At 40.2% G+C, this 24,287-nt stretch overlaps 1 protein-coding gene across 4 annotated transcripts in view; it reads right to left on the bottom strand.

Moving 5' to 3' along the window:
* Positions 1–24,287, bottom strand: part of LOC105478883 (twisted gastrulation BMP signaling modulator 1) — a 113,988-nt gene that overhangs the window by 51,583 nt on the left and 38,118 nt on the right. For all 4 annotated transcript variants that reach the window (XM_071085685.1, XM_071085682.1, XM_071085683.1 and 1 more), the window contains exon 4: positions 985–1,251. In XM_071085685.1, coding sequence (XP_070941786.1) covers positions 985–1,251 — 267 coding nt within the window. The remainder of the gene's footprint in view (positions 1–984; positions 1,252–24,287) is intronic.

Below are 24,287 nucleotides of genomic sequence, written 5' to 3'. Positions count from 1 at the left end.
AGTCACATGCTTTTTACATTCCAAAATTATGATATGCCCTATCTTCACTAATAAATGCTCTTAAATATGCTTCTGTAATTTGTATAAGTTATTTTCTCATTTAATTCCTTTTCTGAACAACAGCACTCATTTGCAGAGAACTGGCTGGGGTTAGTTTATGCCTGGAAATGAGATGTCTGGAATACCAACTTGCTTATAAAGAAATTTAGCTAATGACTTTGGCATCATTTTGATACGTCTGCTATTATAAAAATCTGACTTCATGGGATACTCTGAACGTTACCTGACAATGAGCAATATCATATTAGAGAAGCAGCACTGTTGTTATCTTATGAAGAGAATAAAGCCTAAGACAAATAAATACCAGAATTAGGAACAATTATCTATTTTCCAGTACAGTATAGCCTCTGCTGCCAGGAGTATGGAGGAATTTTGACAATATGCTGACATGCCTCTTTATCTTTTTTTTTGGCGAGACAGAGTCTTGCTCTGCCACACAGGCTGGAGTGCAGTGGTGCGATCTCGGTTCACAGCAACCTCCAACTCTCAGGTTCAAGCAATTCTCCTGCCTCAGCCTCCCTAAGTAGGTGGGACTACAGGCTCCCGCCACCACGGCCGGCTAATTTTTGTATTCTTAGTAGAGACGGGGTTTCACCATGTTGGCCAGGCTGGTCTTGAACTCTTAACCTCGTGATCCACCTGCCTCAGACTCCCAAAGTGCTGGGATTACAGGCGTGAGCCACCGCACCTGGTGGACATGCCTCTTTATCTACTCAGGGATCGGAGATATTTTTTTTTCTCTTATCCTTCTGGCATGTGGAAGGATATGATGGGATCAGGGTTATTGAGTCTAGAATTTATGTGAGATGATACAAATTCAAAACCAAAAAGCTGCTCCAAAAGATGGTCTCATATAGGTTTTATAGATTGACGGACAGACCACATGAGGGGGCAGAATGGAAAAAGTCAACTGTTGACAGTTACCTTTGTCGCTGGAATAAGGCGCGTGCACATTATTGCTGGGAACAGACACATTCTGGTGGCGTGGCTGGTTCACAGTTTCTAAAAATGAAACCAGATTCTCATGATGTGAAAGTTCTTCTGCAACAGGGAAAGAAACGATGTTCCAATTCAGCTGAGTATCTCCTTCTGTGAGTGCCCGGAAGAGAGAAGGGATCGGTTCGTGCAGCTCCTCCACTGTGCTCTTTGAAGTTGGAGGTGTGTCACTATAATTTCGAGGATTACACATACCTGGGTTGGGGGTAATATCATAAGATTTTGTTAGTCACTGCCTTGCAATCACAGCTATAACACATTAAAATTATGTAACTTCTAGGATTACATGTAGATATTTTCCTAGCTTTTTTTTTTTTTTTTTTTTGCTAGGTGAGCCTAAATGATGATATCCTACCCCAGTAGCTTCAAGCATACTGAACGCTTAGATCTTGTTTTTAAAATACCTAATAGGAACCAGAGCTCCTTGGAGGAAAGACTGATTTGAAGGCTGGGTCAGGAAAGTGCAAAATGAGCCAGGAACACATTTGTGCCAGAAAGTAAGGAAGTGCACCATGAACGATGGGGCATGCTGAAGAGACACAGGAGGCCAACTGAAGGGGCTCCTACTGGCTAATAGACAATTTGAGCATTAAAATAATAATGAACTGAGCGCATTGGCTCACGCCTATAATCCCAGCACTTAGGAGGCCAGCCCAGGAGTTTGATACCAGCTTAGGCAACATAGCAAACATCATCTCTACAAAAATTAAAAAAGATTAGCTGGGTGTGGTGGTACATGCCTGTAGGCCCATCTACTTGGGAGGCTGAGGCGGGAGGATTTCTTGAGCCCAGGAGATAAGGCTGCAGTAAGCTATCACTGTACCACTGGACTCTAGCCTGGGCAACCCCATGTCAATCAATCAATCAATCAATCAAAATGGATTACCATCTTGTAAACAAAACAAGAATCAATGAGCTCTTTCTTTTTTCCTTCTTTTCTTTTTTTTTTTTTTTTTGAGACAGAATCTTGCTCTGTTGCCCAGGCTGGAGTGTAGTGGCGCGATCTCGGCTCACTGCAAGCTCTGCCTCCGAGGTTCACGCCATTCTCCTGCCTCAGCCTCCTGAGTAGCTGGGACTACAGGCGTCCGCCACCACGCCCGGCTAATTTTTTTGTATTTTTTAGTGGAGACGGGGTATCACCGTGTTAGCCAGGATGGTCTTGATCTCCTGACCTTGTGATCTGCCCGCCTCAGCCTCCCAAAGTGCTGGGATTACAGGCGTGAGCCACCGCGCCTGGCAATGAGTTTTTATATACAAATAAATACAAGAGAAGGGAATGATATTCCTTACCAACTGATAAACATAGAAGAAAGGAAACAGAAAATCACCATTTGGCACTCTCACAGGGGTTTGATTCGGATGGGAGTAGTCAATGGCTATTAAGTCTGGTGGGTGACTGTTAGATAAGAACATGCTGATGTATTCTGGGAAAGCTCTCCACAAAATACTAATCACTTACAAAAGGTCATTAATAATGACTTTAATGTGGAGAAGTCTGGCGGGCACCAATATGATCAGAAGATCAAAGTTAACATCACCAGTGATGGGAGGTGGTAATGTTGCCAAGAATGTGTGACGTAAGTCTGGTCACAAGTAAACATCAGGTACATCAAGGCTGAGGGAAATCCTGTGCCATTGTGCCAAACAGCCTAGTTGGGAATGCAAGGGAAAAGTTCTTGAAGGAAATGGAAAGTGTTACTCTTAACACACAAATGCTGAGAAAGTGAAACAGCCTTACTGCTGATATGGAGAAAGTTTGAGTGGTCTGGATAGATTAAACCAGCCAAAATATTCCCTTAAAGTTCAATCCAGAGCAAGGGCCTCTCTTCAATTATCTGAGGGCTGAGAGAGGTAAGGACACTGCAGAAGAAAAGTCTGAAGCTGGCAGAGGTTGGTTCATGAGGTTTAAGGAAAGAAGCCATCTCTATAACATAAAAGTGCAAAGCGAAGCCGCAAGTGCTGATGTACAAACTGCAGCAGGTTATTCAGAAGATCTAGCTAAGTCATTGGTGAAGGTGGCTACACCAAACAACAGATTTTCAATGTAGATGAAACAACCTTCTATTGCAAGACGATGCTATCTAGGACTATCCTAGCTAGAAAGAAATCAATGCCTGGTTTCAAAAGCTTCAAAGAACAGGCCCACTATCTTGCTGGGGGTTAATGCAGCTGGTAACTTTGGGTTGAAGCCAATGCTAATTTACCATTCCAAAAACCCTAGGGCACCCATAAGATTTATGCTAAATCTACCCTGCCTGTGCCCTAGAAATGGAACAATAAAGCCTGGATGACAGCATATTTGTTTATAGCATGGTTTATTGAATATTTTAAGTCTACTGTTGAGACCTACTTTTCAGAAAAACTGATTCCTTTCAAATATTACTGCTCGCTGACACTGTACCTGGTCACCCAAGAGCTCTGATGAAGACGTACAAGGAGATTAATGTTGCTTTCATGCTTGCTAACACAGCAGATGTTCTGAAACCCAAGGTTGAGGGAGTCATTTCAACTTGCAAGTCTCATTATCTCAGAAATATATATTGTAAGCTTATAGCTGCCATAGATTCCTCTGATGGATCTGGGCAAACTAAATTGAAAGCCTTCTGGAAAGGATTCACCATTCTAGATGCCATTAGGAACATTCATGATTCATGGGAGGAGGTCAAATTATCAACTTTATCAGAGTTTAGAAGAGAAGTTGAGTACAACATTCATGGATGACTTTGAGGGGTTCAAGACTTCAGTGGAGAAAATTACTGAAAATGTAGTGGAAATAGCAAGAGAACTAGAATTAGAAGTGTGGCCTGAGGATGTGACTGAATTATTGCAAACTCATTAAAAAACCTGAACAAATGAGGAGTTGCTTCTTATGGATATGAGCAAAGCAAGTGTTTCTTGAGATGGAATCTATTCCAAGTGAAAATGCTGTAAACATTGTTGAAATGACAACAAAGGATTTAGAATATTATGTAAACCTAGTTGTTAAAGCAGTGCGGGGTTTCAGGACTGACTCCAATTTTTAACTTTTATTTACTGAGAGAGAGTCTTACTCTTCACCCAAGCTGGAGTGTAGTGGCACAGTCACAACTCACTGTAGTACTGAACTCCTGGACTCAAGGGGATCCTCCCACCTGAGTCTCCCAAGTAACTAGATCTAGAGGTGTGCACCACCATGCCCAGCTAATTTTTTCCATTTTTTGTAGAGATGGGGGTCTCACTATGATGTCCAGGCTCGTCTCAAACTCTGGCCTGCAGCTATCATCCTGTCTCAGATTTCCAAAGCTCTGGGTTTATAGACATGAGCCACTGCATCCGGCCTAATTTTGAAAGAAGTTCTACTGTGGGTAAAATACTATCAAATAGCATGATGTGCAACAGAGAAATATTTCATGAAAGGAAGAGTCAACTGATGCAACAAACTTCAGTGTTATCATATTTTAAGACACTGCCAGCCAGTGTGATGGCTCATGCCTATAATCTCAGCATTTTGGGGGACCAAGGCTGGAGGATTGCTTGAGGCCAGGAAATTGAGACCAGTCTAGGCAACATAGTGAGACTCCATCTCTATTTAAAAAAAGAAGAAAGAGGGCTGGGCATGGTGGCTCACACCTGTAATTCCAGCACTTTGAGAGGCCGAGGCGGGTGGATCACGAGGTCAGGAGATTGAGACCATCCTGGCTAACACGGTGAAACCCCGTCTCTACTAAAAATACAAAAAATTAGCTGGGCATGATGGTGGGTGCCTGTAGTCCCTGCTACTTGGGAGGCTGAGGCAGGAGAATGGCGTGAATCTGAGAGGCGGAGGTTGCAGCGAGCCGAGATTGTGCCACTGCACTCCAGCCTGGGCAACAGAGCAAGATTCCGTCTTGGGAAAAAAAAAAAAAAAAGAAGAAAGAAACTGTCACAGCCACTCCAACCTTCAGCAACCACCAGCCTGATCAATTAGCAGCCATTAAGATGGAGGCAAGAGCCTCCACCAGCAAAAAGATTACAACTGCCTGAAGGCTTAGATGATTTTTTGCATTTTTTAACAATGAAGTATTTTGTATTTAAGGTGTGTATTTTTTAAGACATAATACAATTGCACACTTAATAAACTACAGTATAGTATAAAATAACTTTTATATGCACTGGGAAACCAAAGTATTTGCGTGACTCACTTCATTGAGACCGTCGCTTTACTGCAGTGATCTGGAACCAAAGCAGCAATATCTCCGTGGGGTGTGGCTATACTTCTGAAAGCTAAATTATGTTTCATTTTTGTTTTGCATCTATTAGGTGTAAGATGGAGTTTCACTTCTTCCTCAGATTAAAAGTTTAAAAAGTTAAGCCAGGCCGGGTGCGGTGGCTCAAGCCTGTAATCCCAGCACTTTGGGAGGCCGAGACGGGCGGATCACGAGGTCAGGAGATCGAGACCATCCTTGCTAACCCGGTGAAACCCCGTCTCTACTAAAAAAAATACAAAAAAAAAACTAGCCGGGCGAGGTGGCTGGCGCCTGTAGTCCCAGCTGCTCGGGAGGCTGAGGCAGGAGAATGGCGTGAACCCGGGAGGCAGAGCTTGCAGTGAGCTGAGATCCAGCCACTGCACTCCAGCCTGGGCGACAGAGCGAGACTCCATCTCAAAAAAAAGAAAAAAAAAAAAAAAAAGGTTAAGCCAAATTTATAAATTCCTATTTTTATAAATTCAGGGAGGAGAAAAAAAGCCATCTATTTCCTCATTTTGTTAGTTTAAGGATCATGGCACGAGCAGAGGAGAACAAAGTTGTGTGTGCTCTTCATCACATTTTTCAATACATCTGAACTTGAATAACTTAGGTTGTATGACCTAATAGCCTAAATAACTTAGGTTGTTTGATCATTTAAATGATCAAATCTGATCCCCTTATTCATAAAATGAAGAAATAGGCGCAGTTAAGTCAAATGACTTGTCCAATATTATATCATCTAGGATCGGAGTCAAGATCATGATGTAGCTTCCTGATTTCATGCCTACTACTCTTTCTAATAACTACATCTATACATAATCTTTAAGTGGTATCAAAAAGCAAATAATACTTAGAATGCTTATATTATACAACTATACATAATAGAGTCTTCTGCCAAATTTATAAATAAAAATTAGTGGCCAGGCGCAGTGGTTCACACCTGTAATCTCAGCACTTTTGGAGGCTGAGGCGGGCGGAACACCTGAGGTCAGGAGTTCGAGACCAGCCTGACCAACATGGAGAAACCCTGTCTCTACTAAAAGTACACAATTAGGTTGGCATGGTGGCACATGCCTGTAATCCCAGCCACTCAGGAGGCTGAGGCAGGAGAATCGCTTGAACCTGGTAGGTTGAGGTTGTGGTGAGCCAAGATTTCACCATTGCACTCCAGCCTGGGCAACAAGAGCGAAACCCCATCTCAAAAACAAACAAACAAAAAGTCAAAAAACAAACAAACAAATTAGTAAATAGAGTTGAAGGTAAACAACTGAGTTCAAACATTATAAAAGCTAAATTTAACATTTACTGAAGACTTTAAAGAAATTTCAGCCAGGCACGGTGGCACGCATCCCAGTCACTTGGGAGGCTGAGGCAGGAAGACTGACAGAACCCAAAAGTTCCAGGCCAGCCTGGGTAACTCGTATGACCCTGTCTCTAAAAAACAAACAAATAAATAAATGAAACTTCAGTGCTCATTATCAGAGATTTCATTCTATCAAAAAAATGTGTGGGGAGTTTTGTGCATTTAACAAATTTAGGACAAAAACATTCGTAATTTAAATCTCAATATACTGCATTAAAACTAGTAAACCTGATGTCCCTGATTTGCTGATAAAGATACTAAGGTCTTTTCCACTTTCCCTAGCCAACTTCTCCAAATTCTATATTGACAAACTTGATAACCATATTCTGTGGCAAATTCACAATGTAGCCTAGTCTCATACATTGAAAAGATACATTGAAAGAGTTGAAAACCAGTACAAGTAGTTACCTTAAAATAATCCTATGAAAATTGTTCATGACAGAACAGGTAGTATGGTAGGACTTCCTTGTTCAATGTCATATTGTCAGAGGACAATACTTCTGATTTTGAGATAAAGTGAACTTTTCCTTGAACTTCATAAAACAATGAAAACCATGTTACATTTCACATGGCATGACCTAAGAGATGTTCTTGCCAAGAAATATTAAACCTGAATCTAACCATTTTCTTATACTTAGCTTCAAATTACTAGAAATACAGAGGGGCAGAGGAACAAGTTAAAGGATACCACAGGGAGCAGTCAAATCCTGAATGTGGGCTATTCTATAGGTCAACTGATACAGTTCCTTCATTGGCAAGTGGCATGACAGAAATGGAAGGAGGGTCAATCTGGATGAAAACACAACAAGCAAACTCAATACAAGAATTGTGAATTAATTTGAACAAGTGAACTGTGAAAACACATTTTTGAAACATCTGGAGAAACCTGATCATGAACTGAATTTTAGATTTCACCAAGAACTTATTGTTAATTTTGTTATGTGTTATAACAGCATTATGATTAGAAAAAGTCAATGTCCACCTTTTTTTAGAGATTGACACTGAAGGAAAGTAGGGGTAAAAAGTATTTGATGTCTGCAATTTGCTTTTTTTTTTTTTTTTGAGACAGAGTTTCACTCTTGTTGTCCAGGCTAGAGTCCAATGGCACAATCTCAGCTCACTGCAACCTCTGCCTCCTGGGTTCAAGTGATTCTCCTGCTTCAGCCTCCCAAGTAGCTAGGACTACAGGCACCCACCACCACATCCAGCTAATTTTTTTTGTAGTTTTAGTAGAGATGAGGTTTTGCCATTTTGACTAGGCTGGTCTCGAATTCCTGGCCTCAGGTGATCTGCCCAGCTTGGCCTCCCAAAGCGCTGGGATTATGCATGAGCCATTGCGCCCAACCTGCAATTTGCTTTTAAATACTTCAGCAAAGAAAGAAAAAAGGATGAGGCGAATGTGGCATATTCTGGACCACTGCTGAACCTGCGTGAGGAATACATGGTTCATTATGCTCTTTGCTCCACTTCTGTGTATATTTCAATATTTTTATAATAAAAAATTAACTGCCAAATTTAATTCCTTTATGGAGAATTATTTTCTTGTTCAGTTTTCTTTTTTCTTGGCATTTCTATGCTTGGAATTTTCTTTCTGTGTACCACACAATAATGTTTCAGCATATCTTGAAAACTTATTCTGCTTCTCAATGATATGCTGAATCCAGTTTCTTTTTTCTCTTTATTTACTGCTTCAGTCAGGACGCTTCATCCCAGGCCTCCTGTGTGATTATCATTCTGCAGCTATCCTTAACTGAACTCCAGTTAAAGCTATTGCTTCCTTCAACCCATGTTGTTATCTTTCTTGGTTTTCTATCCTGTTTTGTTTGATTGATCTCTATTAATTCTTTTAGAAATGGTAGGTGAGAAGTAAACTTAGAGTTATTATTTGTCTAAAAATGTTTCTATTTTACATCCACATTCCTGATAATTTGACAGGTCAAAATAATTTTCCCACCAACCAGTTAAGTCATTGGCCCAGTGATACTGATGAGAAGGCTGATGGCAGTGTGATTTTTAACTTCTTGTAGACGAACCCTATTATTCTTTCTGAAATCTTTTAGAATATTTTTTAACCTAGACGTTGTAAAATTTTGAGGATGTGGCACATGTAGGTTTTTTTTCACTCATCTCACTCAGCATTCTGTAGGCTCTTTCAACCTAAGGTCTCACTGTTTTTTTTTCTCAGCTTTGGTAATTTTTCTTCTATTATTTGATAATTTCTTCCCTCCTTCTTTTTTTAAAAAATTCTTCTGGAGTGTTATATTCCCTGTTATATTTTATTACCTGCCTGTTTTCACTATATTCTATGACACTCCAATAATATTTTCAGACTCTCTGATTATTTTTCTAATTGATTTTTTTTTTTTTTTTGAGATGGAATCTCGCTCTGGCGCCCAGGCTGGAGTGCTCACTGCCAGCTCCGCTTCCTGGGTTCAAGCAATTCTCCTGCCTCAGCCTCTGAATAGCTGGGATTACAGGTACCCACTACCATGCCCGCCTAATTTTTATATTTTTAGTAGAAATGAGGTTTCACCATGTTGGCCAGGCTGGTCTCAAACTCCTGACCTCAGGTGATCCGCCTGCCTGTTTCTCCCAAAATGCTGGGATTACAGGTGTGAGCCACCACGCCCGGCTTTTTTTTTTTTTTTTTTTTTTTTTGACAGATTCTCTCTCTGTTGCTCAGGCTTCAATGGCATGATCTCAGCTCACTGAATCCTCCGCCTCCCCAGATCAAGCGATTCTCCTGTCTCAGCCTCCAGAGCAGCTGGGACTACAGGCATGCGCCACCACGCCCAGCTAATTTTTGTATTTTTAGTAGAGTTGGGGTTTCGCCATATTGGCCAGGCTGGTCTCAAACTCCTGACCTCAGGTGATCCACCTGCCTCGGCCTCCCAAAATGCTGGGATTACAGGCGTGAGCCACCATGCCTGGCCCCAATTGAACTTTAAATCTGCAAAAGTTTTCTTGTTCTGATTGTTTTTCATAATATAGACATGACATTTTGTTAACTTTTTCTAAAAGATAACAATCGGTTTTTAAAAGATTTCTTTTATATCCTAAATATTTCCTCCATGGTCTGCTCTTCATTCTTTCTTTTAAGGTACACTTACTCTATTTTTCTTTCACATCTAGTCATCAGGCTGAGACACCTTTCCTCCCTGCAATGCCTGAATGAGGAGGCCTTGCCTGGGCACCAACAACACATTAGTGGCCCTACTACTTTTCAGCTAGTTGCCTTCAATTTCTCTAGAGAGAAATTCTCCAATTTCTTTTTCCTAGAGAAACTTCTTAATTACTTGGAACTTTTTCTGATGAATGGAGGACGGAATCAGTTATCAAATCATACAGCTGTTCTACAGACGGATCTTCAAATAATCTTGCTATTTTCAAATTCATTTCTCACTCCCACACTCCACAAAGCTGCAACTGGAGCCTCTTTGGGGTTTAGCTGGGACGTCACTCCTACTCTCACCATAACCCCCTTTTATGCAATTTGTTTTGGTGTTCCTTCCAATCTGTTTACTAAAGAGCAAGCAAATCTGGGCCGGGCGTGGTGGCTCATGCCTGTAATCCCAGCACTTTGGGAGGCCGAGGCAGGTGGATCACCTGAGATCAGGAGTTCAAGACCAGCCTGGCCAACACAGTGAAATCCCATCTCTACTAAAAATACAAAAATTAGCCAGGCATGGTGGCATGTGCCTGTATGTAGTCCCAGCTACTCGGGAAACTGAGGCAAGAGAATAGCTTGAACCCAGGAGGCGGAGTGAGCCAAGGCTGAGCCACTGCACTCCAGCCTGGGCGACAGAGCAAGACTTTGTCTCAGGAAAAAAAAAAAAAAAAAAAAGGGAAAGCACTTCTATCTTTCCTTTTAGATATCTGATGCAAACTCAAATGACAATCGCTCCTTTTATTTCTCTTTGTTTTTAGAGTTATTTCCAATTTTATTCCTTTATTTCATTTTACTGGCATCCTAAGTGGAAGGGAAGAAAATATGTGAATTTAGACCATGATATTGAACCAGAAGTCACATTTACTTGAAGGAGTTGGGAAATGTGATCAACCACTACCTGCATATCAATCTACTCATTTTTTTTTTTTTTTTTTTTTTTTGAGACAGAGTCTCGCTCTGTCACCCAGGCTGGAGTGCAGTGGCCGGATCTCAGCTCACTGCAAGCTCCGCCTCCCGGGTTTACGCCATTCTCTGGCCTCAGCCTCCCAAGTAGCTGGGACTACAGGCGCCCGCCACCTCGCCCGGCTAGTTTTTTTGTATTTTTTAGTAGAGACGGGGTTTCACCGTGTTAGCCAGGATGGTCTCGATCTCCTGACCTCGTGATCCGCCCGTTTCGGCCTCCCAAAGTGCTGGGATTACAGGCTTGAGCCACCGTGCCCGGCCAATCTACTCATCATTGATCCATTTCTTCCAGATATTTGTATCCAACTTTCTATAGAACATCACCACTTGAGAACTTTATAGGCCCCTCAAATTCAACTGTCTCAGTCATCTTCCCTAACACACCTGGGTCTTAGGTAAGCTTATTTTGGTTCCCTGTCACAATTTATCCAGTCACATAAACAGAAACCTAGAGGTAATTCCTGGCTCCCATCAACCCTCAGTTCCCATTTCCAAACTGTCACCAAATCTAATTGAGTTTAACCTTGTAATTATTTTTCTAACAAGGCCACCTCTCTTCATCTCCTCTGCTATCATCCTAGACCAAGCCCCCATTACATTTTAACTGAACTTGGAGACACAATTGTTTAATGGATTTTAAGGTGTCTTCCATTCTCTTTAGAAAACTCCAGCTCCTTTAAAACACACATTATAGGCTGGGCGTGGTGGCTCAAGCCTGCAATCCCAGCACTTTGGGAGGCCGAGACGGGCGGATCACGAGGTCAGGAGATCGAGACCATCCTGGCTAACACGGTGAAACCCCGTCTCTACTAAAAAATACAAAAAAACAAAAAACAAAAAACAAAAAACTAGCTGGGTGAGGCGGGCACCTGTAGTCCCAGCTACTCGGGAGGCTGAGGCAGGAGAATGGCATGAACCTAGGAGGCGGAGCTTGCAGTGAGCTGAGATCCGGCCACTGCACTCCAGCCTGGGCGACAGAGCGAGACTCTGTCTCAAAAACAAAAATAAATAAAATAAAATAAAAAACACACATTATTTAATGTTACCATTCCTTTTCTTTCCTTTTAGCTACTATGTTTGTATACTCAGCCACTTCCCCCCTACTTACTAATAAACTTCAATACCTGGATGGCTATCTCATTTCCACCACTGGACCCACTGTCATTCTTGACAATTTCAATATTCACATCAAAGATTCGCCCAACACTCTGGTCAAAATTTCAATTCCTTAATGACAATGATTTGTAAATCCACCCCACTTTAGCTACCTCATAGGTCAACTTTAATTCCTCACTTTTCTCAGATCTTATATCCAATTCAAACCAAACTCTGACAGTTTCCCTCCAAAATATTTCCAGAATCTGAGCTCCACCATTTCTACTGCTATCAGTAATCCTAGTCAAATCCACCATAATCTTTTATTTGAACTACTGCAACAGTCTCCTAATTTGTTTCTTCTCTTTACATTCTCAAATCTACCTTCCATATAATAGTCAGAATGATCATTTAAAAATGTAATTCAAGGCCAGGCACCGTGGCTCATGCCTGTAATCCCAGCACTTTGGGAGGCCAAGGTGGGCGGATCACGAGGTCAGGAGTTTGAGACCAGCCTGGCCAACATGGTGAAACCCCATCTCTATTAAAAATACAAAAATTAGTTGGCTGTGGTGGTGCACACCTGTAATTCCAGCCCCTTGGGAGCCTGAGGCAGGAGAATCGTTTGAACCTGGGAGGCGGAGTTTGCAGTGGCCAAGGTCACGCCTCTGCACTCCAGCCTGGGTGACAGAGCAGGACTCTGTCTCAAAACAAGAAAAAAAAAGTAATTCAGATGTCACCACCATACACTCTCCAGTGAGTTTCCATTATACTTAGGATATAATCCAAATTCCCTTCCATGGTCTCCAAGACCTGGTCCTGACCTACCTCTCTCACTCATCTTTCTCTACTCTTCCCCTTGTTTATGAACATCTAGCCATACTGGTCTTTGTGTTCTTCAAACTTGTATATTTAGTCATTGTATGTAAGACATATTTTGATATTAAGTGGTTCACCTCAACCTTTTTGCTATTTGTTACCTAAAGTTGCTGACAGAGTTTGCTGGGGAGAGCCTCTTCTTATTTCCTTTTTTTTTTTTTTTTTCCTAGCCTCTCTTAATTTATTATTTTTCCAATAGACTTTTTTTTTTTTTTTTTTTTTTTTTTTTTTTTTTTTTGAGATGGAGTCTTGCTCTGTCACCCAGGCTGGAGTGCAGAGGCATGATCTCAGCTCACTGCAAGCTCTGCCTCCTGGTTTCAAGCAATTCTCCTGCCTTAGACTCCTAAGTAGCTGCGATTACAGGCACCCATTGCCATGCCCCGCTAATTTTTTTATTTTTAGTAGAGACAGGTTTTCACCATGTTGGCCAGGCGAGCTCCTGACTTCAGGTGATCTGCCCGCCTCGGACTCCCAAAGTGCTGGGATTACAGGCGTGAGTCACCGCACCCAGCCTGTTTTTTTGAGACAGAGTCTCGCTCTGTCACCCAGGCTGCAGTGCAGTGACACGATATCAGTTCACTGCAACCTCCGCTTCCTGGGATCAAGCGATTCTCCTGTCTCAGTCTCTCGAGTACCTGGGACTACAGGTGTGCGCCACCATGCCTAGCTAATTTTTGTATTTTTAGTAGAGACAGGGTTTCATCATGTTGGCCAAGCTGGTCTTGAACTCCTGGCCTCAAGTGATCTGCCTGCCTTGGCCTCCCAAAGTGCTGGGATTACAGGTGTGAGCCACCGCGCCCAATCACCATGCCCAGCCTCCTCTTGTTTTTTCTAAATATGGTTAACTTTCCCAAAAGTGAGAACTTTCCAGTGATGAGGAAAAGAGGAAACCAAAGCTGAGATGTATGGTTCATGTAAGTGCTTTCTGTAAATGACAAAAAAAAACCCAAAAATATTATTGAAAGATATCTTTTGATGCAAATAAATATAGTTATTCTAAAGGTATCTTAGAGTTTTTAAAAGATAAAGATATCTTAGAGTTATTCTAACGGTAGAGTTTTAAGCACAACTATGTTAAAACATGCGGATAAGCACAATGAGGTTTTTGGTGGTGCTAGCAATGTTCTGGTTTTCCGTATGGATGCTAGTAACAGGGATGTGTAAAGGCCAGGTAAATTTATTTTGCTGTACACTTGTGGGGTATACTTTCTAGATGTATATTTCAAAAATAGGTTCAAAAATACATACCTCTTTACTAGCTGTATTATAAACAACTTGAGGAAGAGCAACTAGGGGTATAAAGGGAGGCATTTCATTATAAACACCTTCTTGGCATTGCTTGAATTTACTATGTTCAAGGATATGTTTAAGTAGTCATTTTAGTTTGTAAATTATATTTCGAAGAGAAATACATATATGTTAATAGTAGTAGATGCTAGATGGCTTTCTTTTCTACATTTTTGAAAAATTTAACATAATGCTTGAACCTTAAGTAATCTACCTAGGTATGCAAAATTATTACTTCATGAGTTTTAAAATACTGAATATATTAATACGATACTCCAGATACATAATTATTGGATGAGGCTATTAAAAATGCTCTTTTCTTTTCCAATTACATAGCTGTGTGAGGCTGTATTTTCTTTATATACTTCAACCATTACAACACATCACAAAAGACTGAATTTTTCAGAGTGTAGAGGGGTCCTGAGATTTAAAAAAAAAAGTTTGAGAACAGTTGCATTAGAAGAACAGATGGCAGGAGACTAGCCATAATAAGTAGCTAGATCGCTATGGCAAAATGTGCCGGCAGTTACCCAGAAAAGCTGATGGGATTCACAGCATCTGAGCAAATAGACCTCATTGTGAGAGGGGTTCGAGAGTACAGAGAAGTTTTCATTGCTGGCACTTAGTTTCCTCAGCATGAATACAGGGAGTAAATCAATCTCCAGAGGGTGTGTATAGTTTTTTAAAAGAACCAAATCAACAGTATAATTGTCTTTTTCTGAAAGCAGAACAACTATTATTTTGAAACTACAGATTACAAAAGAAAGAAACAATTTGGCTGATGACATTAGAAGACACAGTGAAGCCAAAAGGACACTGCTGAGACAAATAATGACTGACACTGAAAAATGAGGGCATGACATTGTCTAGGGCAGCTTTCCTTAATCTTTTAAAACCTGGGCTCTGTTTTGATAAACATAAAAATCTCACTACCATCTGTCCTCTCTCAAATTGTCATATTTATACGCTGCCTCTAAATGAAGACTCAATGTGTAAAGCCAAGTGTAGTTCAGCTGAGGCAATTTCATAAAGAGCCACAAAAATGCAGTCTAAGTATGCAGTTCTCAGGCAATCTGGCTGAATCCAAAGAGAAAATCTAAGTTCACAGACTACAGCTTTGTCCTCAGTCCCAGTTACCTTTCTGGAGATTATGAAAAATCAGTAGTTGTAAATAACTATTTATTAAAACCAACATCATTACTAGCTCAAGAGTAATAGTTATGCTACAGATGAAAGCTACTGTGCATATGATGTGATTTTAGAATGATAACCACCTTCACCTTCATCTTCTCAAGAAGCTGAATAATGTATAACATCAAGAAGCCGTGTAACATACTGGATCACGGAGCACGGACCCTTGAAGCAATACTGCGTGGCTGGAACTCTGGCTTTCCTCCATACTAGTTATTCGACCTTAGGAGGTCACCTAGTTCTGGACACAGTTTCCTCATGTGTGGAACAGATGAGGGAAAATAACACTCTCACACTCTTTAGGTTTGTTGTTAGGACTGAATGAAGTAATACATGGAGAGTGCTTGCCACACACAAGATGCTATAAAAGCATTAGCTATTATTAAGTTTCACAAAATATTCCATGACTGACTAGATCAAATCCAATTTAGACGTTGCTACCCTGACATTTTAAAGAATTAAAAATTGTTTTACTAGACAAAATTCTCTAATGAGTCACACAGTATACAGGGAATGCCTGATGTTAAGAAACCAGGATCTTTTTTTCTCTTCAGGATATCTTTAATCAAAGAAGCATCAAGTTTTAAAAGACTACAATCAATTCACTCCATAGTACAGTCTCATATGAGTTTCTCATTAAAAACAAAGTAATACCATGTTTATGGGTAGGAAGAATCAATATTAAAGCTTCATCAATTCTCTACAAATTGATCCATAGATTCAAGGCACTTCTAATAAAAATACTAAGAAGTTTCTTTTTTCAAACAAGTCTCTTTATTCTACAATAGGATACATGGATAGATGTATTTCTTTTATATAGAATTGTCCATTATAGTTTTTTCCTCTGGGATCTATTTTTTCAAAACATTTTCACTTTATTTTAGGTTCAGGGGTACTTGTGCAGGTTATATAGGTAAACTTGTTTGCTATACAGATTATTTCATCACCTGGATACTAAACATAGTACCCAATAGTGTTTTTCCAAACCTCTCCCTCCTCCCCACCCCCACCCTCAAGTAGGCCCCAGTGTCTGTTGTTCCCCTCTTTCTGTCCATGTGTTCTCATTATTTAGCTCCCACTTATAAATGAGACCATGGGGCCTTTGGTTTTCTGTTTCTGTGATACTTTGCTACAGGTAACGGTAATGGCTTCCAGTTCCATCCATGTTTCTGCAAAGGACAAGATCTCATTCTTTTTTCTGGCTGCATAGTATTCCATGGTGTGTATGTACCATTTTCTTCATCCAGTCTACATGGATGGGGATTTAGGTTGATTCCATGTCTTTGCTATTGTGAATAGTGCTGAAATGAACATACGTGTCTTTAAGGTAGAATGATTTATATTTCTTTGGGTATATACCGAGTAGTGGGACTGCTGGGTCAAATGGTAGTTCTATTTTTAGTTCTTTGAGGAATCTGCTTTCCACAATGGTTGAACTAATTTACACACCCACCAGCAGTATATAAGTGTTCCCTTTTCTCCGCAACTTCGCCAGCATCTGCTATTTTTTGACTTTTTAATATAACAGTCACTCTGACTGGCGTGAGATAGTATCTCGTTGTGGTTTTGATTTGCATTTATCTAATGATTAGTGATATTGAGCATTTTTTCATTTCCCAGGCTCAAGTGATCCTTCAGCCTCTGCCTCCCTAGTAGGTAGGAATACAGGTGTGAGCCACAATGCCCAGCTTTTTTTTTTTTTTTTTTTTTTTTTTTGGTATTTTTTTGTAGAGATGGGGTTTTGTGAAGTTGCCCAGGCTGGTCTCAAACTCCTAAACTCAGTGATCCACCCATTTGATCCACCCATCTCGGCCTCCCAAGGTGCTGGGATTACAGGTGTGAGCCACCACACCTGGCTAGTATGACCATTTAAATGATATCGATTCTTCCTATCCAAGAGCATAGAATGTTCTTCCATTTGTTTTTGTCATCTCTGATTTCTTTGACAAGTGTTTTGTAATTCTCATTGTAGAGATCTTTTATCTCACTGGTTAAGTGTGTTCCTAGGTATTTTATTCTTTTTGTGACTGTGAATGGGATTGAGTTCCTGATTTGGCTCTCAGCACGGGTGCTAGTTAGTGTACAAAAACGCTACTGATCTTTGTACATTGATTTTGTACCCCGAAACTTTGCTGAAGCTACTTATCAGTTCAAGGAGCTTTTGGGCAGAGACTATGCGGTTTTCTAGATATAGAATCGTGTTGTCTACAAACAGGGATAGTTTGACTTCCTCTCTTCCTATTTGGATACATTTTATTCCTTTCTCTTGCCTCACTGCTCTGGCCAGGACTTCCAATACTATATTGAATAGGAGTGGTGAGAGAGGGCATCCTTGTCTTGTTTTTGTGTATTCTGGGTAACAATCCTTTTTCAGATACAACTTTTGTAAATATTTTCTCCCAGTCTGTGGCTGAACTTTTCATTTTCTTTACAGTATCTTTTGCAGAGTAGACATTTTTAATTTTAATGAAGTTTGGCTTATCAGTTCTTTCTCTCATGTTATATCTAAAAAGTCACTGCCAGGCTCACGCCTGTAATGCCAGCACTTTGGGAGGCCAAGTGGATCACTTGAGCTTAAGAGTTCAAGACCAGCCTGGGCAACATGGCAAAACCCCATTTCTACAAAAAATACAAAAATTAGCCAGGCGTGGTGGCACATGCCTGTAGTCCTAGCTATTTGGGAGGTTGAGGTGGTAGATGGCTTGAGCCTGGTAGGTCAAAGCTACAGTGAGCTGAGATCACGCTACTGCACTCCAGCCTGGGCAACAGAGTGGAGACCCCGTCTCAAACAAAACCCCACAAATTAAAAGTCACTGCCAAATCCAAGGTCATTTAGATTTTCTCTTATGTTATCTTCTAGGAGTTTCACAGTATTGTGTTTACATTTATTTAGGTCTGTGATCTACTTTGAGTTAATTTTTGTGAAACAGATTTGTGTATAGATTCATATTTTGCATGTGGATGGCCAGTTGTTCCAGCAACATTTGTTAAAAAGACTATCTTTAGGCCAGGCACGGTGGCTCATGCCTGTAATCCCAGCACTTTGGAAGGCTGAGGCGGGTGGATCACTTGAAGTCAGGAGTTTGAGACCTGCCTGGCCAACATGGTGAAACCCTGTCTCTATTAAAAATACAAAAATTAGCTGGGTGTGGTGGTGCAGGCCTGTAATCCCAGCTACTCCGGAGGCTGAGGCAGGAGAATTGCTTGAACCCGGGAGGTGGAGGCTGCAGTGAGCTGAGGTCACACCACTGCACACCAGCCTGGGCAACAGAGCAAGACTCTGTTTCAAAAAAAAAAAAAAAAGAAAAAAAAACAGACTATCTTTGCTCCATTGTATTACCTTTGCTCCTTTGTCAAGATCATTTGACTACAGTCACCCCTTGATAGATCTGTGGGGGACTGGATCCAGGACCCCCCAGGAAACACCAAAATCCACAGATGCTCGTCTGTTATATAAAGTGGTATAGTATTTGCATATAACCTACCTACGCACAGCCTCGTGAATACTTGAAATAATCTCTAGATTACTTATCTACATAATGTAGTATAAACATACTGTTATGTAACATGTAAATAGTTGTTATACTTTATTGTTAAACGAATGATGACAAGAAAAAAAATTCTATACATGTTCAGTACAGACATAACCATCATAGGCCTAATACATTTTTTTTTTTCTTTTTGGAGACAGGGTCTTGCTCTGTCGCTCAGACTGGAATGCAGTGGGGTAATCTCAGCTCACTGAAACCTCCACCTCCTAGGCTCAAGCAATCCTCCCACCTTAGCCTCCCGAGTAGCTGGGACTACAGATGTGTGCCACCGTGCCTGGCTAATTCTTTTATTTTTTGAAGAGATGGGGTTTTGTCATGTTACCTAGGCTGGTCACAAACTTCTGGGTTCAAGCAATCCACCCTCCTCGGCCTCTCAAAGGGGTGAGATAATAGGCGTGAGCCACCATGTCAAGCCCTAACTACATTTTTGGTCTGCAGTTGGCTAAATCCAAGAATACAAAACCCAAAGATATACAGGGCCAGCCGTAAATTTATGTGGGTCAGTTTCTGGGCTATTATGTTCCTTTCATCTATTTGTCTATTTTTTTTTGCCATTACCACAGTCTTAATTACTGTAGCTTTATAGTAAGTCTTAAAGTCCAGTAGTATCAGTCCTACAACTTTCTTCTCTCCTTCAATATTGTGTTGGCTATTCTGTGTCTTTTGCCTTTCCATATAAACTGTAGAATCTGTTTGTCAATATCCATAAGATAAATTGCTAGGATTTTTATTGCGATTGCACTAAATCTATAGATGAAGGTCGGGTGCAGTGGCTTATGCCTGTAATCCCAGCACTTCGGGAGGCTGAGGTGGGGGGATCATTTGAGGTCAGGAGTTCGAAGTCAGCCTGGTCAACATGGTGAAACCCTGTCTCTAATAAAAATACAAAAAAACTAGCTGGGCATGATGGCAGGTGCCTATAATCCCAGATACTTGGGAGGCTGTGGCAGGAGAATTGCTTGAACCCGGGAGGCAGAGGTTGCAGTGAGCTGAGATCATGCCACTTTACTCCAGCTTCGGTGAAAGAGTGAGACTCCGTCTAAGAAAAAAAAAATCTATAGAGGAAGGTGGGAAGAACTGACATCTTGACAGTATTGAATCTTCCTATCCATGAACATAGAATATCCTCCATTTATTTAATTCTTTGATTTCATTCATTGTAGTTTTCTTCATACAGATCTCGTGCACGTTTTGTTAGATTTATACCTAAGTATTTGGGGGTGCTAATATAAATAATATTGTGTTTTCAATTTCAAATTCTACTGTTCATTGCTGGTATGTAGAACAGCAATTGCTTTTTATATATTAACCTTATATCCTGCAACTTTAGTGTAATTGCTTATTCATTTCAGGAGTATTTTTGGTCAGTTCTTTCAGATTTTCTACATAGACAATCATGTCATCTTCATAAAACAAAGACAGTTTTATTTCTTCCTTCCTAGTCTGTACACCGTTTATTTCCTTTCCTTGTATTACTGCATTAGCTAGGACTTCCAGTACGATGGTGAAAAGCAGTGATAAGAGGGGACATCCTTGCCTTGTTCCTGACTATAGTGGGAAAGCTTCTGGTTTCTTACCATTAAGTTTGATGTTAGCTGTAAGTTTCTTGAAGATATTCTTTACCAAGTTGAGAAAGTTTCCCTCTAGTCCTAGCTTGCTGAGAGTTGTTTGTTGTTGTTGTTTTTATCATGAACGGGTGTTGGATTTTATTAAATGCTTTTTCTGCATCTATTGATATAATCATGTGATTTTTTTTTCTTTTTTAACTTGTTGATGTGATAGATTACATTGCTTGATTTTTTTTTTTTTTTTTTTTTTTGAGACAGAGTCTTGCTCTGTCACCCAGGCTGGAGTGCAGTGGCACAATCTTGGCTCACTGCAACCTCTGCCTCCCGGGTTCATGCCATTCTCCTGCCTCAGCCTCCCGAGTAGCTGGGACTACAGGCGCCCGCCACCACGCCCAGCTAATTTTTTGTATTTTTAGTAGAGACGGGGTTTCACCGTGTTAGCCAGGATGGTCTCGATCTCCCAACCTCGTGATCTGCCCGCCTCGGCCTCCCAAAGTGCTGGCATTACAGGTGTGAGCCACCGCGCCCGGCCCACACTGCTTGATTTTTAAATGTTGAACCAGCATGGCATACTTGGGATAGATCCCACTTGCTCATAGTGTACATTTATTTTTATACATTGCTGTATTTGATTTGCTAATATTTTGCCTCTATGTTCATGAGAGGCATTGGTCTAGTTTTCTTGGAATATCTTTGTCTGATGTGGGTATTAGGACAATGCTCCTTACAGACTGAGCTGGGAAGAATTCTTCCTGCTTCTGTCTTCTGAAAGAGACTGCAGAGTCTTAGTATTTTTTCCTTAAATGTTTGGTAGAATTTACTAGTAAACCCACTGGGCCTGGTACTTTCTATTTTACAAGGTTATTTGCAATTGATTCAATTTATTTAAAAAACATAGGTTTGAAGTCTTGTGTGACTTTCTTCTTGTGTGAGTTTTGGCAGATTGTGTCCTTTGAGGAATTGGTGCATTTCGCCTAGGTTATCAAATCTGTGGGCAAAGAGTTTTCATAGTATTCTTTTATTGTCCTTTTTAATGTCCATAGGATCTATAGGGATGTTCTCGCTTTCATTTCTGCTATTAGTAATTTGTGTCCTCTCTTTTTCTTAACCTAGTTAGAAGATTATTGATTTTATTGAGTTGTTTCAAAAAATCAGCTTTTGGTTTGGCTGATTTTCTCTACTGAGTTCCTATTTTCAATTTCATTGATTTCTACTCTAATTTTTATTACTTCTTTTCTTCTGTTTACTTTGGATTGAGTTTGCTTTTTCTTTTTCTAGTTTTCTAAAGTTGAAGTTTAGATTATTTTTAGATCTTTTGTCTTTTCTAATAACATTCCAGTGTTATAAATTCCCCTTAAGCACTGCTTTAACTGCATCCCGCAAATTTTGATGTTTTCATTTTTTATTTAGTACAAAAGGTTTAAATTTTCTTGAGATTTCTTCTTTCATCCCTGTGTTTAGAAGTGTGTTGCTTAATCTTCACGTATTTTGGGATTTTCCAATTATCTTTCTGTTATTGATTTTTTATTTAATTCCATTGTAGTCTGAGAGCAGACATGGTAGAATTTCTATTCTTCTAAATTTGCTAAGGTGTGTTTTATGGTTCAGAATGTGATCTATCTTGGTGAATGTTTCACATAGGCTTGAGAAAAAGCTTACATGCTTGAGTATTCTGCTGTCGTGGGATGAAACAGTCAATAGATATCCACTGTATTCAGCTGATTAATGGTGTTTTTTAGTTCAAACATGTCCCTATGGATTTTCTGCCTCCTGGGTTGAGGGGGGTTGAAGTCTTCAACTATAAGAGTGGATTTCTGCTGCAGTTCTGTTAGTTTTTGCCTCACATAATTTTGTTTTTGTTTTGAGACAGTCTCACTCTGTTACTCAGGTTGGACAGTACAGTGGCACAATCTCAGCTCACTGCAGCCTCTGCCTCTCAGGCTCAAGTAGTTCTCATGTCTCAGCCTCCCAAGTAGCTGGGATTATAGGCATGCACCACTATGCCCAGCTAATTTTTGTATTTTTTTTTTTTTTTTGTAGAGACAGGGTTTCGCCATGTTGACCAGGTTGGTCTTGAACTCCTGCCCTCAAGTGATCCACCTGCCTCAGCCTCCCAAAGTGCTGGTATTACAAGCACGAGCCACTGCACCTGGCCCTGCCTTACACAGTTTAATGCTCTGTTGTTAGGTGCATACACATTAAAGATTGTTATTTCTTTTTGGAGAATTGACCCCTTTATTACTATGTACTGTCCCTCTTTATCTCTGATAACTTTCCTTGCTGTGAAGTCTTCTCTGTCAGAAATTAATATAGCTGTTCTCACTTAACATTTGATTAGTGTTAGCATGGTATATCTTTCTCCATCCATTCACTTTTAATCTATATGTCTGTATATTTAAAGTGGGTTTCTTGTAGATAACATACAATAGGGTCTTGTTTTTTGATCCACTCATAATCTCTTTTAATTGCTGCATTTAGACCACTGATACTCAAAATGATTACTAATATAACTGGATTAATATCTATCATATTTGTTACTATCTTCTATTTGTTGCTCTTGTCTTTTGTTCCTATTTTTGTCTTCTACTCTTTTCCTGCCTTTTTGGTTTTAATTGAGCATTTTATTTGATTCCATTTTCTCTTCTTTTTTAAGCTTCTACTTTTTTTAGTGGTTGTCCTGGAGTTTGCAATATACATTTACAATAAATCAAGTTCACATTTGATAAGACTATATCACTTCATGGGTAGTGTGAGTACCTTATAATGACAAAATAATCCTAATTCCTCCCTCCTGTCCATGTATCATTGTTTTCATTCATTTCACTTATAATAAGCAAACATAAGCATATATTATATATGTATATATAATATACATACAGTAGTTGCCCCTTATCTGCAGTTTTTCCAGTTTCAATTACCTGTGGTTGACTATCATCTGAAAGCATGAAGATATTTTGAGACAGAGGGAGAGAGAGACAGGGACCACATTCACATAACTTTTATTACTGTATTATTGTTATAAATTGTTCTTATTCTTAGTTATTGTTAATCTCTTATTATGCCTAATTTATAAATTAAACTGTATCATAGGAATGTATGTATAGGAAAAAGCATAGTATTTATAGGGTTTGGTACTATTTGTGGTTTCAGGAATTCATTGTGGGCCCTGGAATGTATCTCCCACAGATAAGGGGGGAACTACTGTATATAATGTATATACATACATAGGCACACATAATTAAATACAGTGTTGCTATTATTTTGAACAAGCTGTCATCTGTTAGATCAATTAAAAATAAAAACGTTGGCCAGGTGTGACGGCTCATGCCTGTAATCCCAGTACTTTGGGAGGCCAAGGAGGGCGGATCACAAGGTTAGGAGTTTGAGACCTGTCTGGCCAACACAGTGAAACCCTGTCTGTACAAAAAATACAAAAAATTAGCTGAGTGTGGTGGTGTGCGCCTGTAACCCCAGTTACTCAGGACGCTGAGGCAGGAGAATCGCGTGAACCCGGGAGGCGGAGGTTGCAGTGAGCCCAAATTGTGCCATTGCACTCCAGCCCAGGTGACAGCGTGAGACTCTGTCTCAAGAAAAAAAAAAAAAAAAAAGAATACAAATGTTTCACTTTATCTTCACTTATTCTTGGTGTGTTCATTGCTACTGGGGTAGGACTTCTTTTTAAACTGTCTTCTAAAAAGGCAGATAATATTTAGGAAATATACTACAAGCAACCTCAAAGTTCGTTTTAGGATAAGGAAGGCAAACTATGTATATAAGTGATTTATAGGCTGGGCACGGTGGCTCACACCTGTAATCCCAGCACTTTGGGAGGCCAAGGCGGGGCAGATCACGAGGTCAGGAGTTTGAGACCAGCTTGACCAACATGGTGAAACCCTGTCTCTACTAAAAATACAAAAATTAGCCAGGCATGGTGGCATGCGCCTGTAGTCCTAGCTACTC

Source organism: Macaca nemestrina, chromosome 19 (genome assembly GCF_043159975.1).
Source record: "Macaca nemestrina isolate mMacNem1 chromosome 19, mMacNem.hap1, whole genome shotgun sequence".
Classification (NCBI taxonomy): Eukaryota; Metazoa; Chordata; class Mammalia; order Primates; family Cercopithecidae; genus Macaca; species Macaca nemestrina.
Note: the sequence above shows the minus strand (reverse complement) of the source record. Positions and strands in the feature narration are given on the sequence as shown.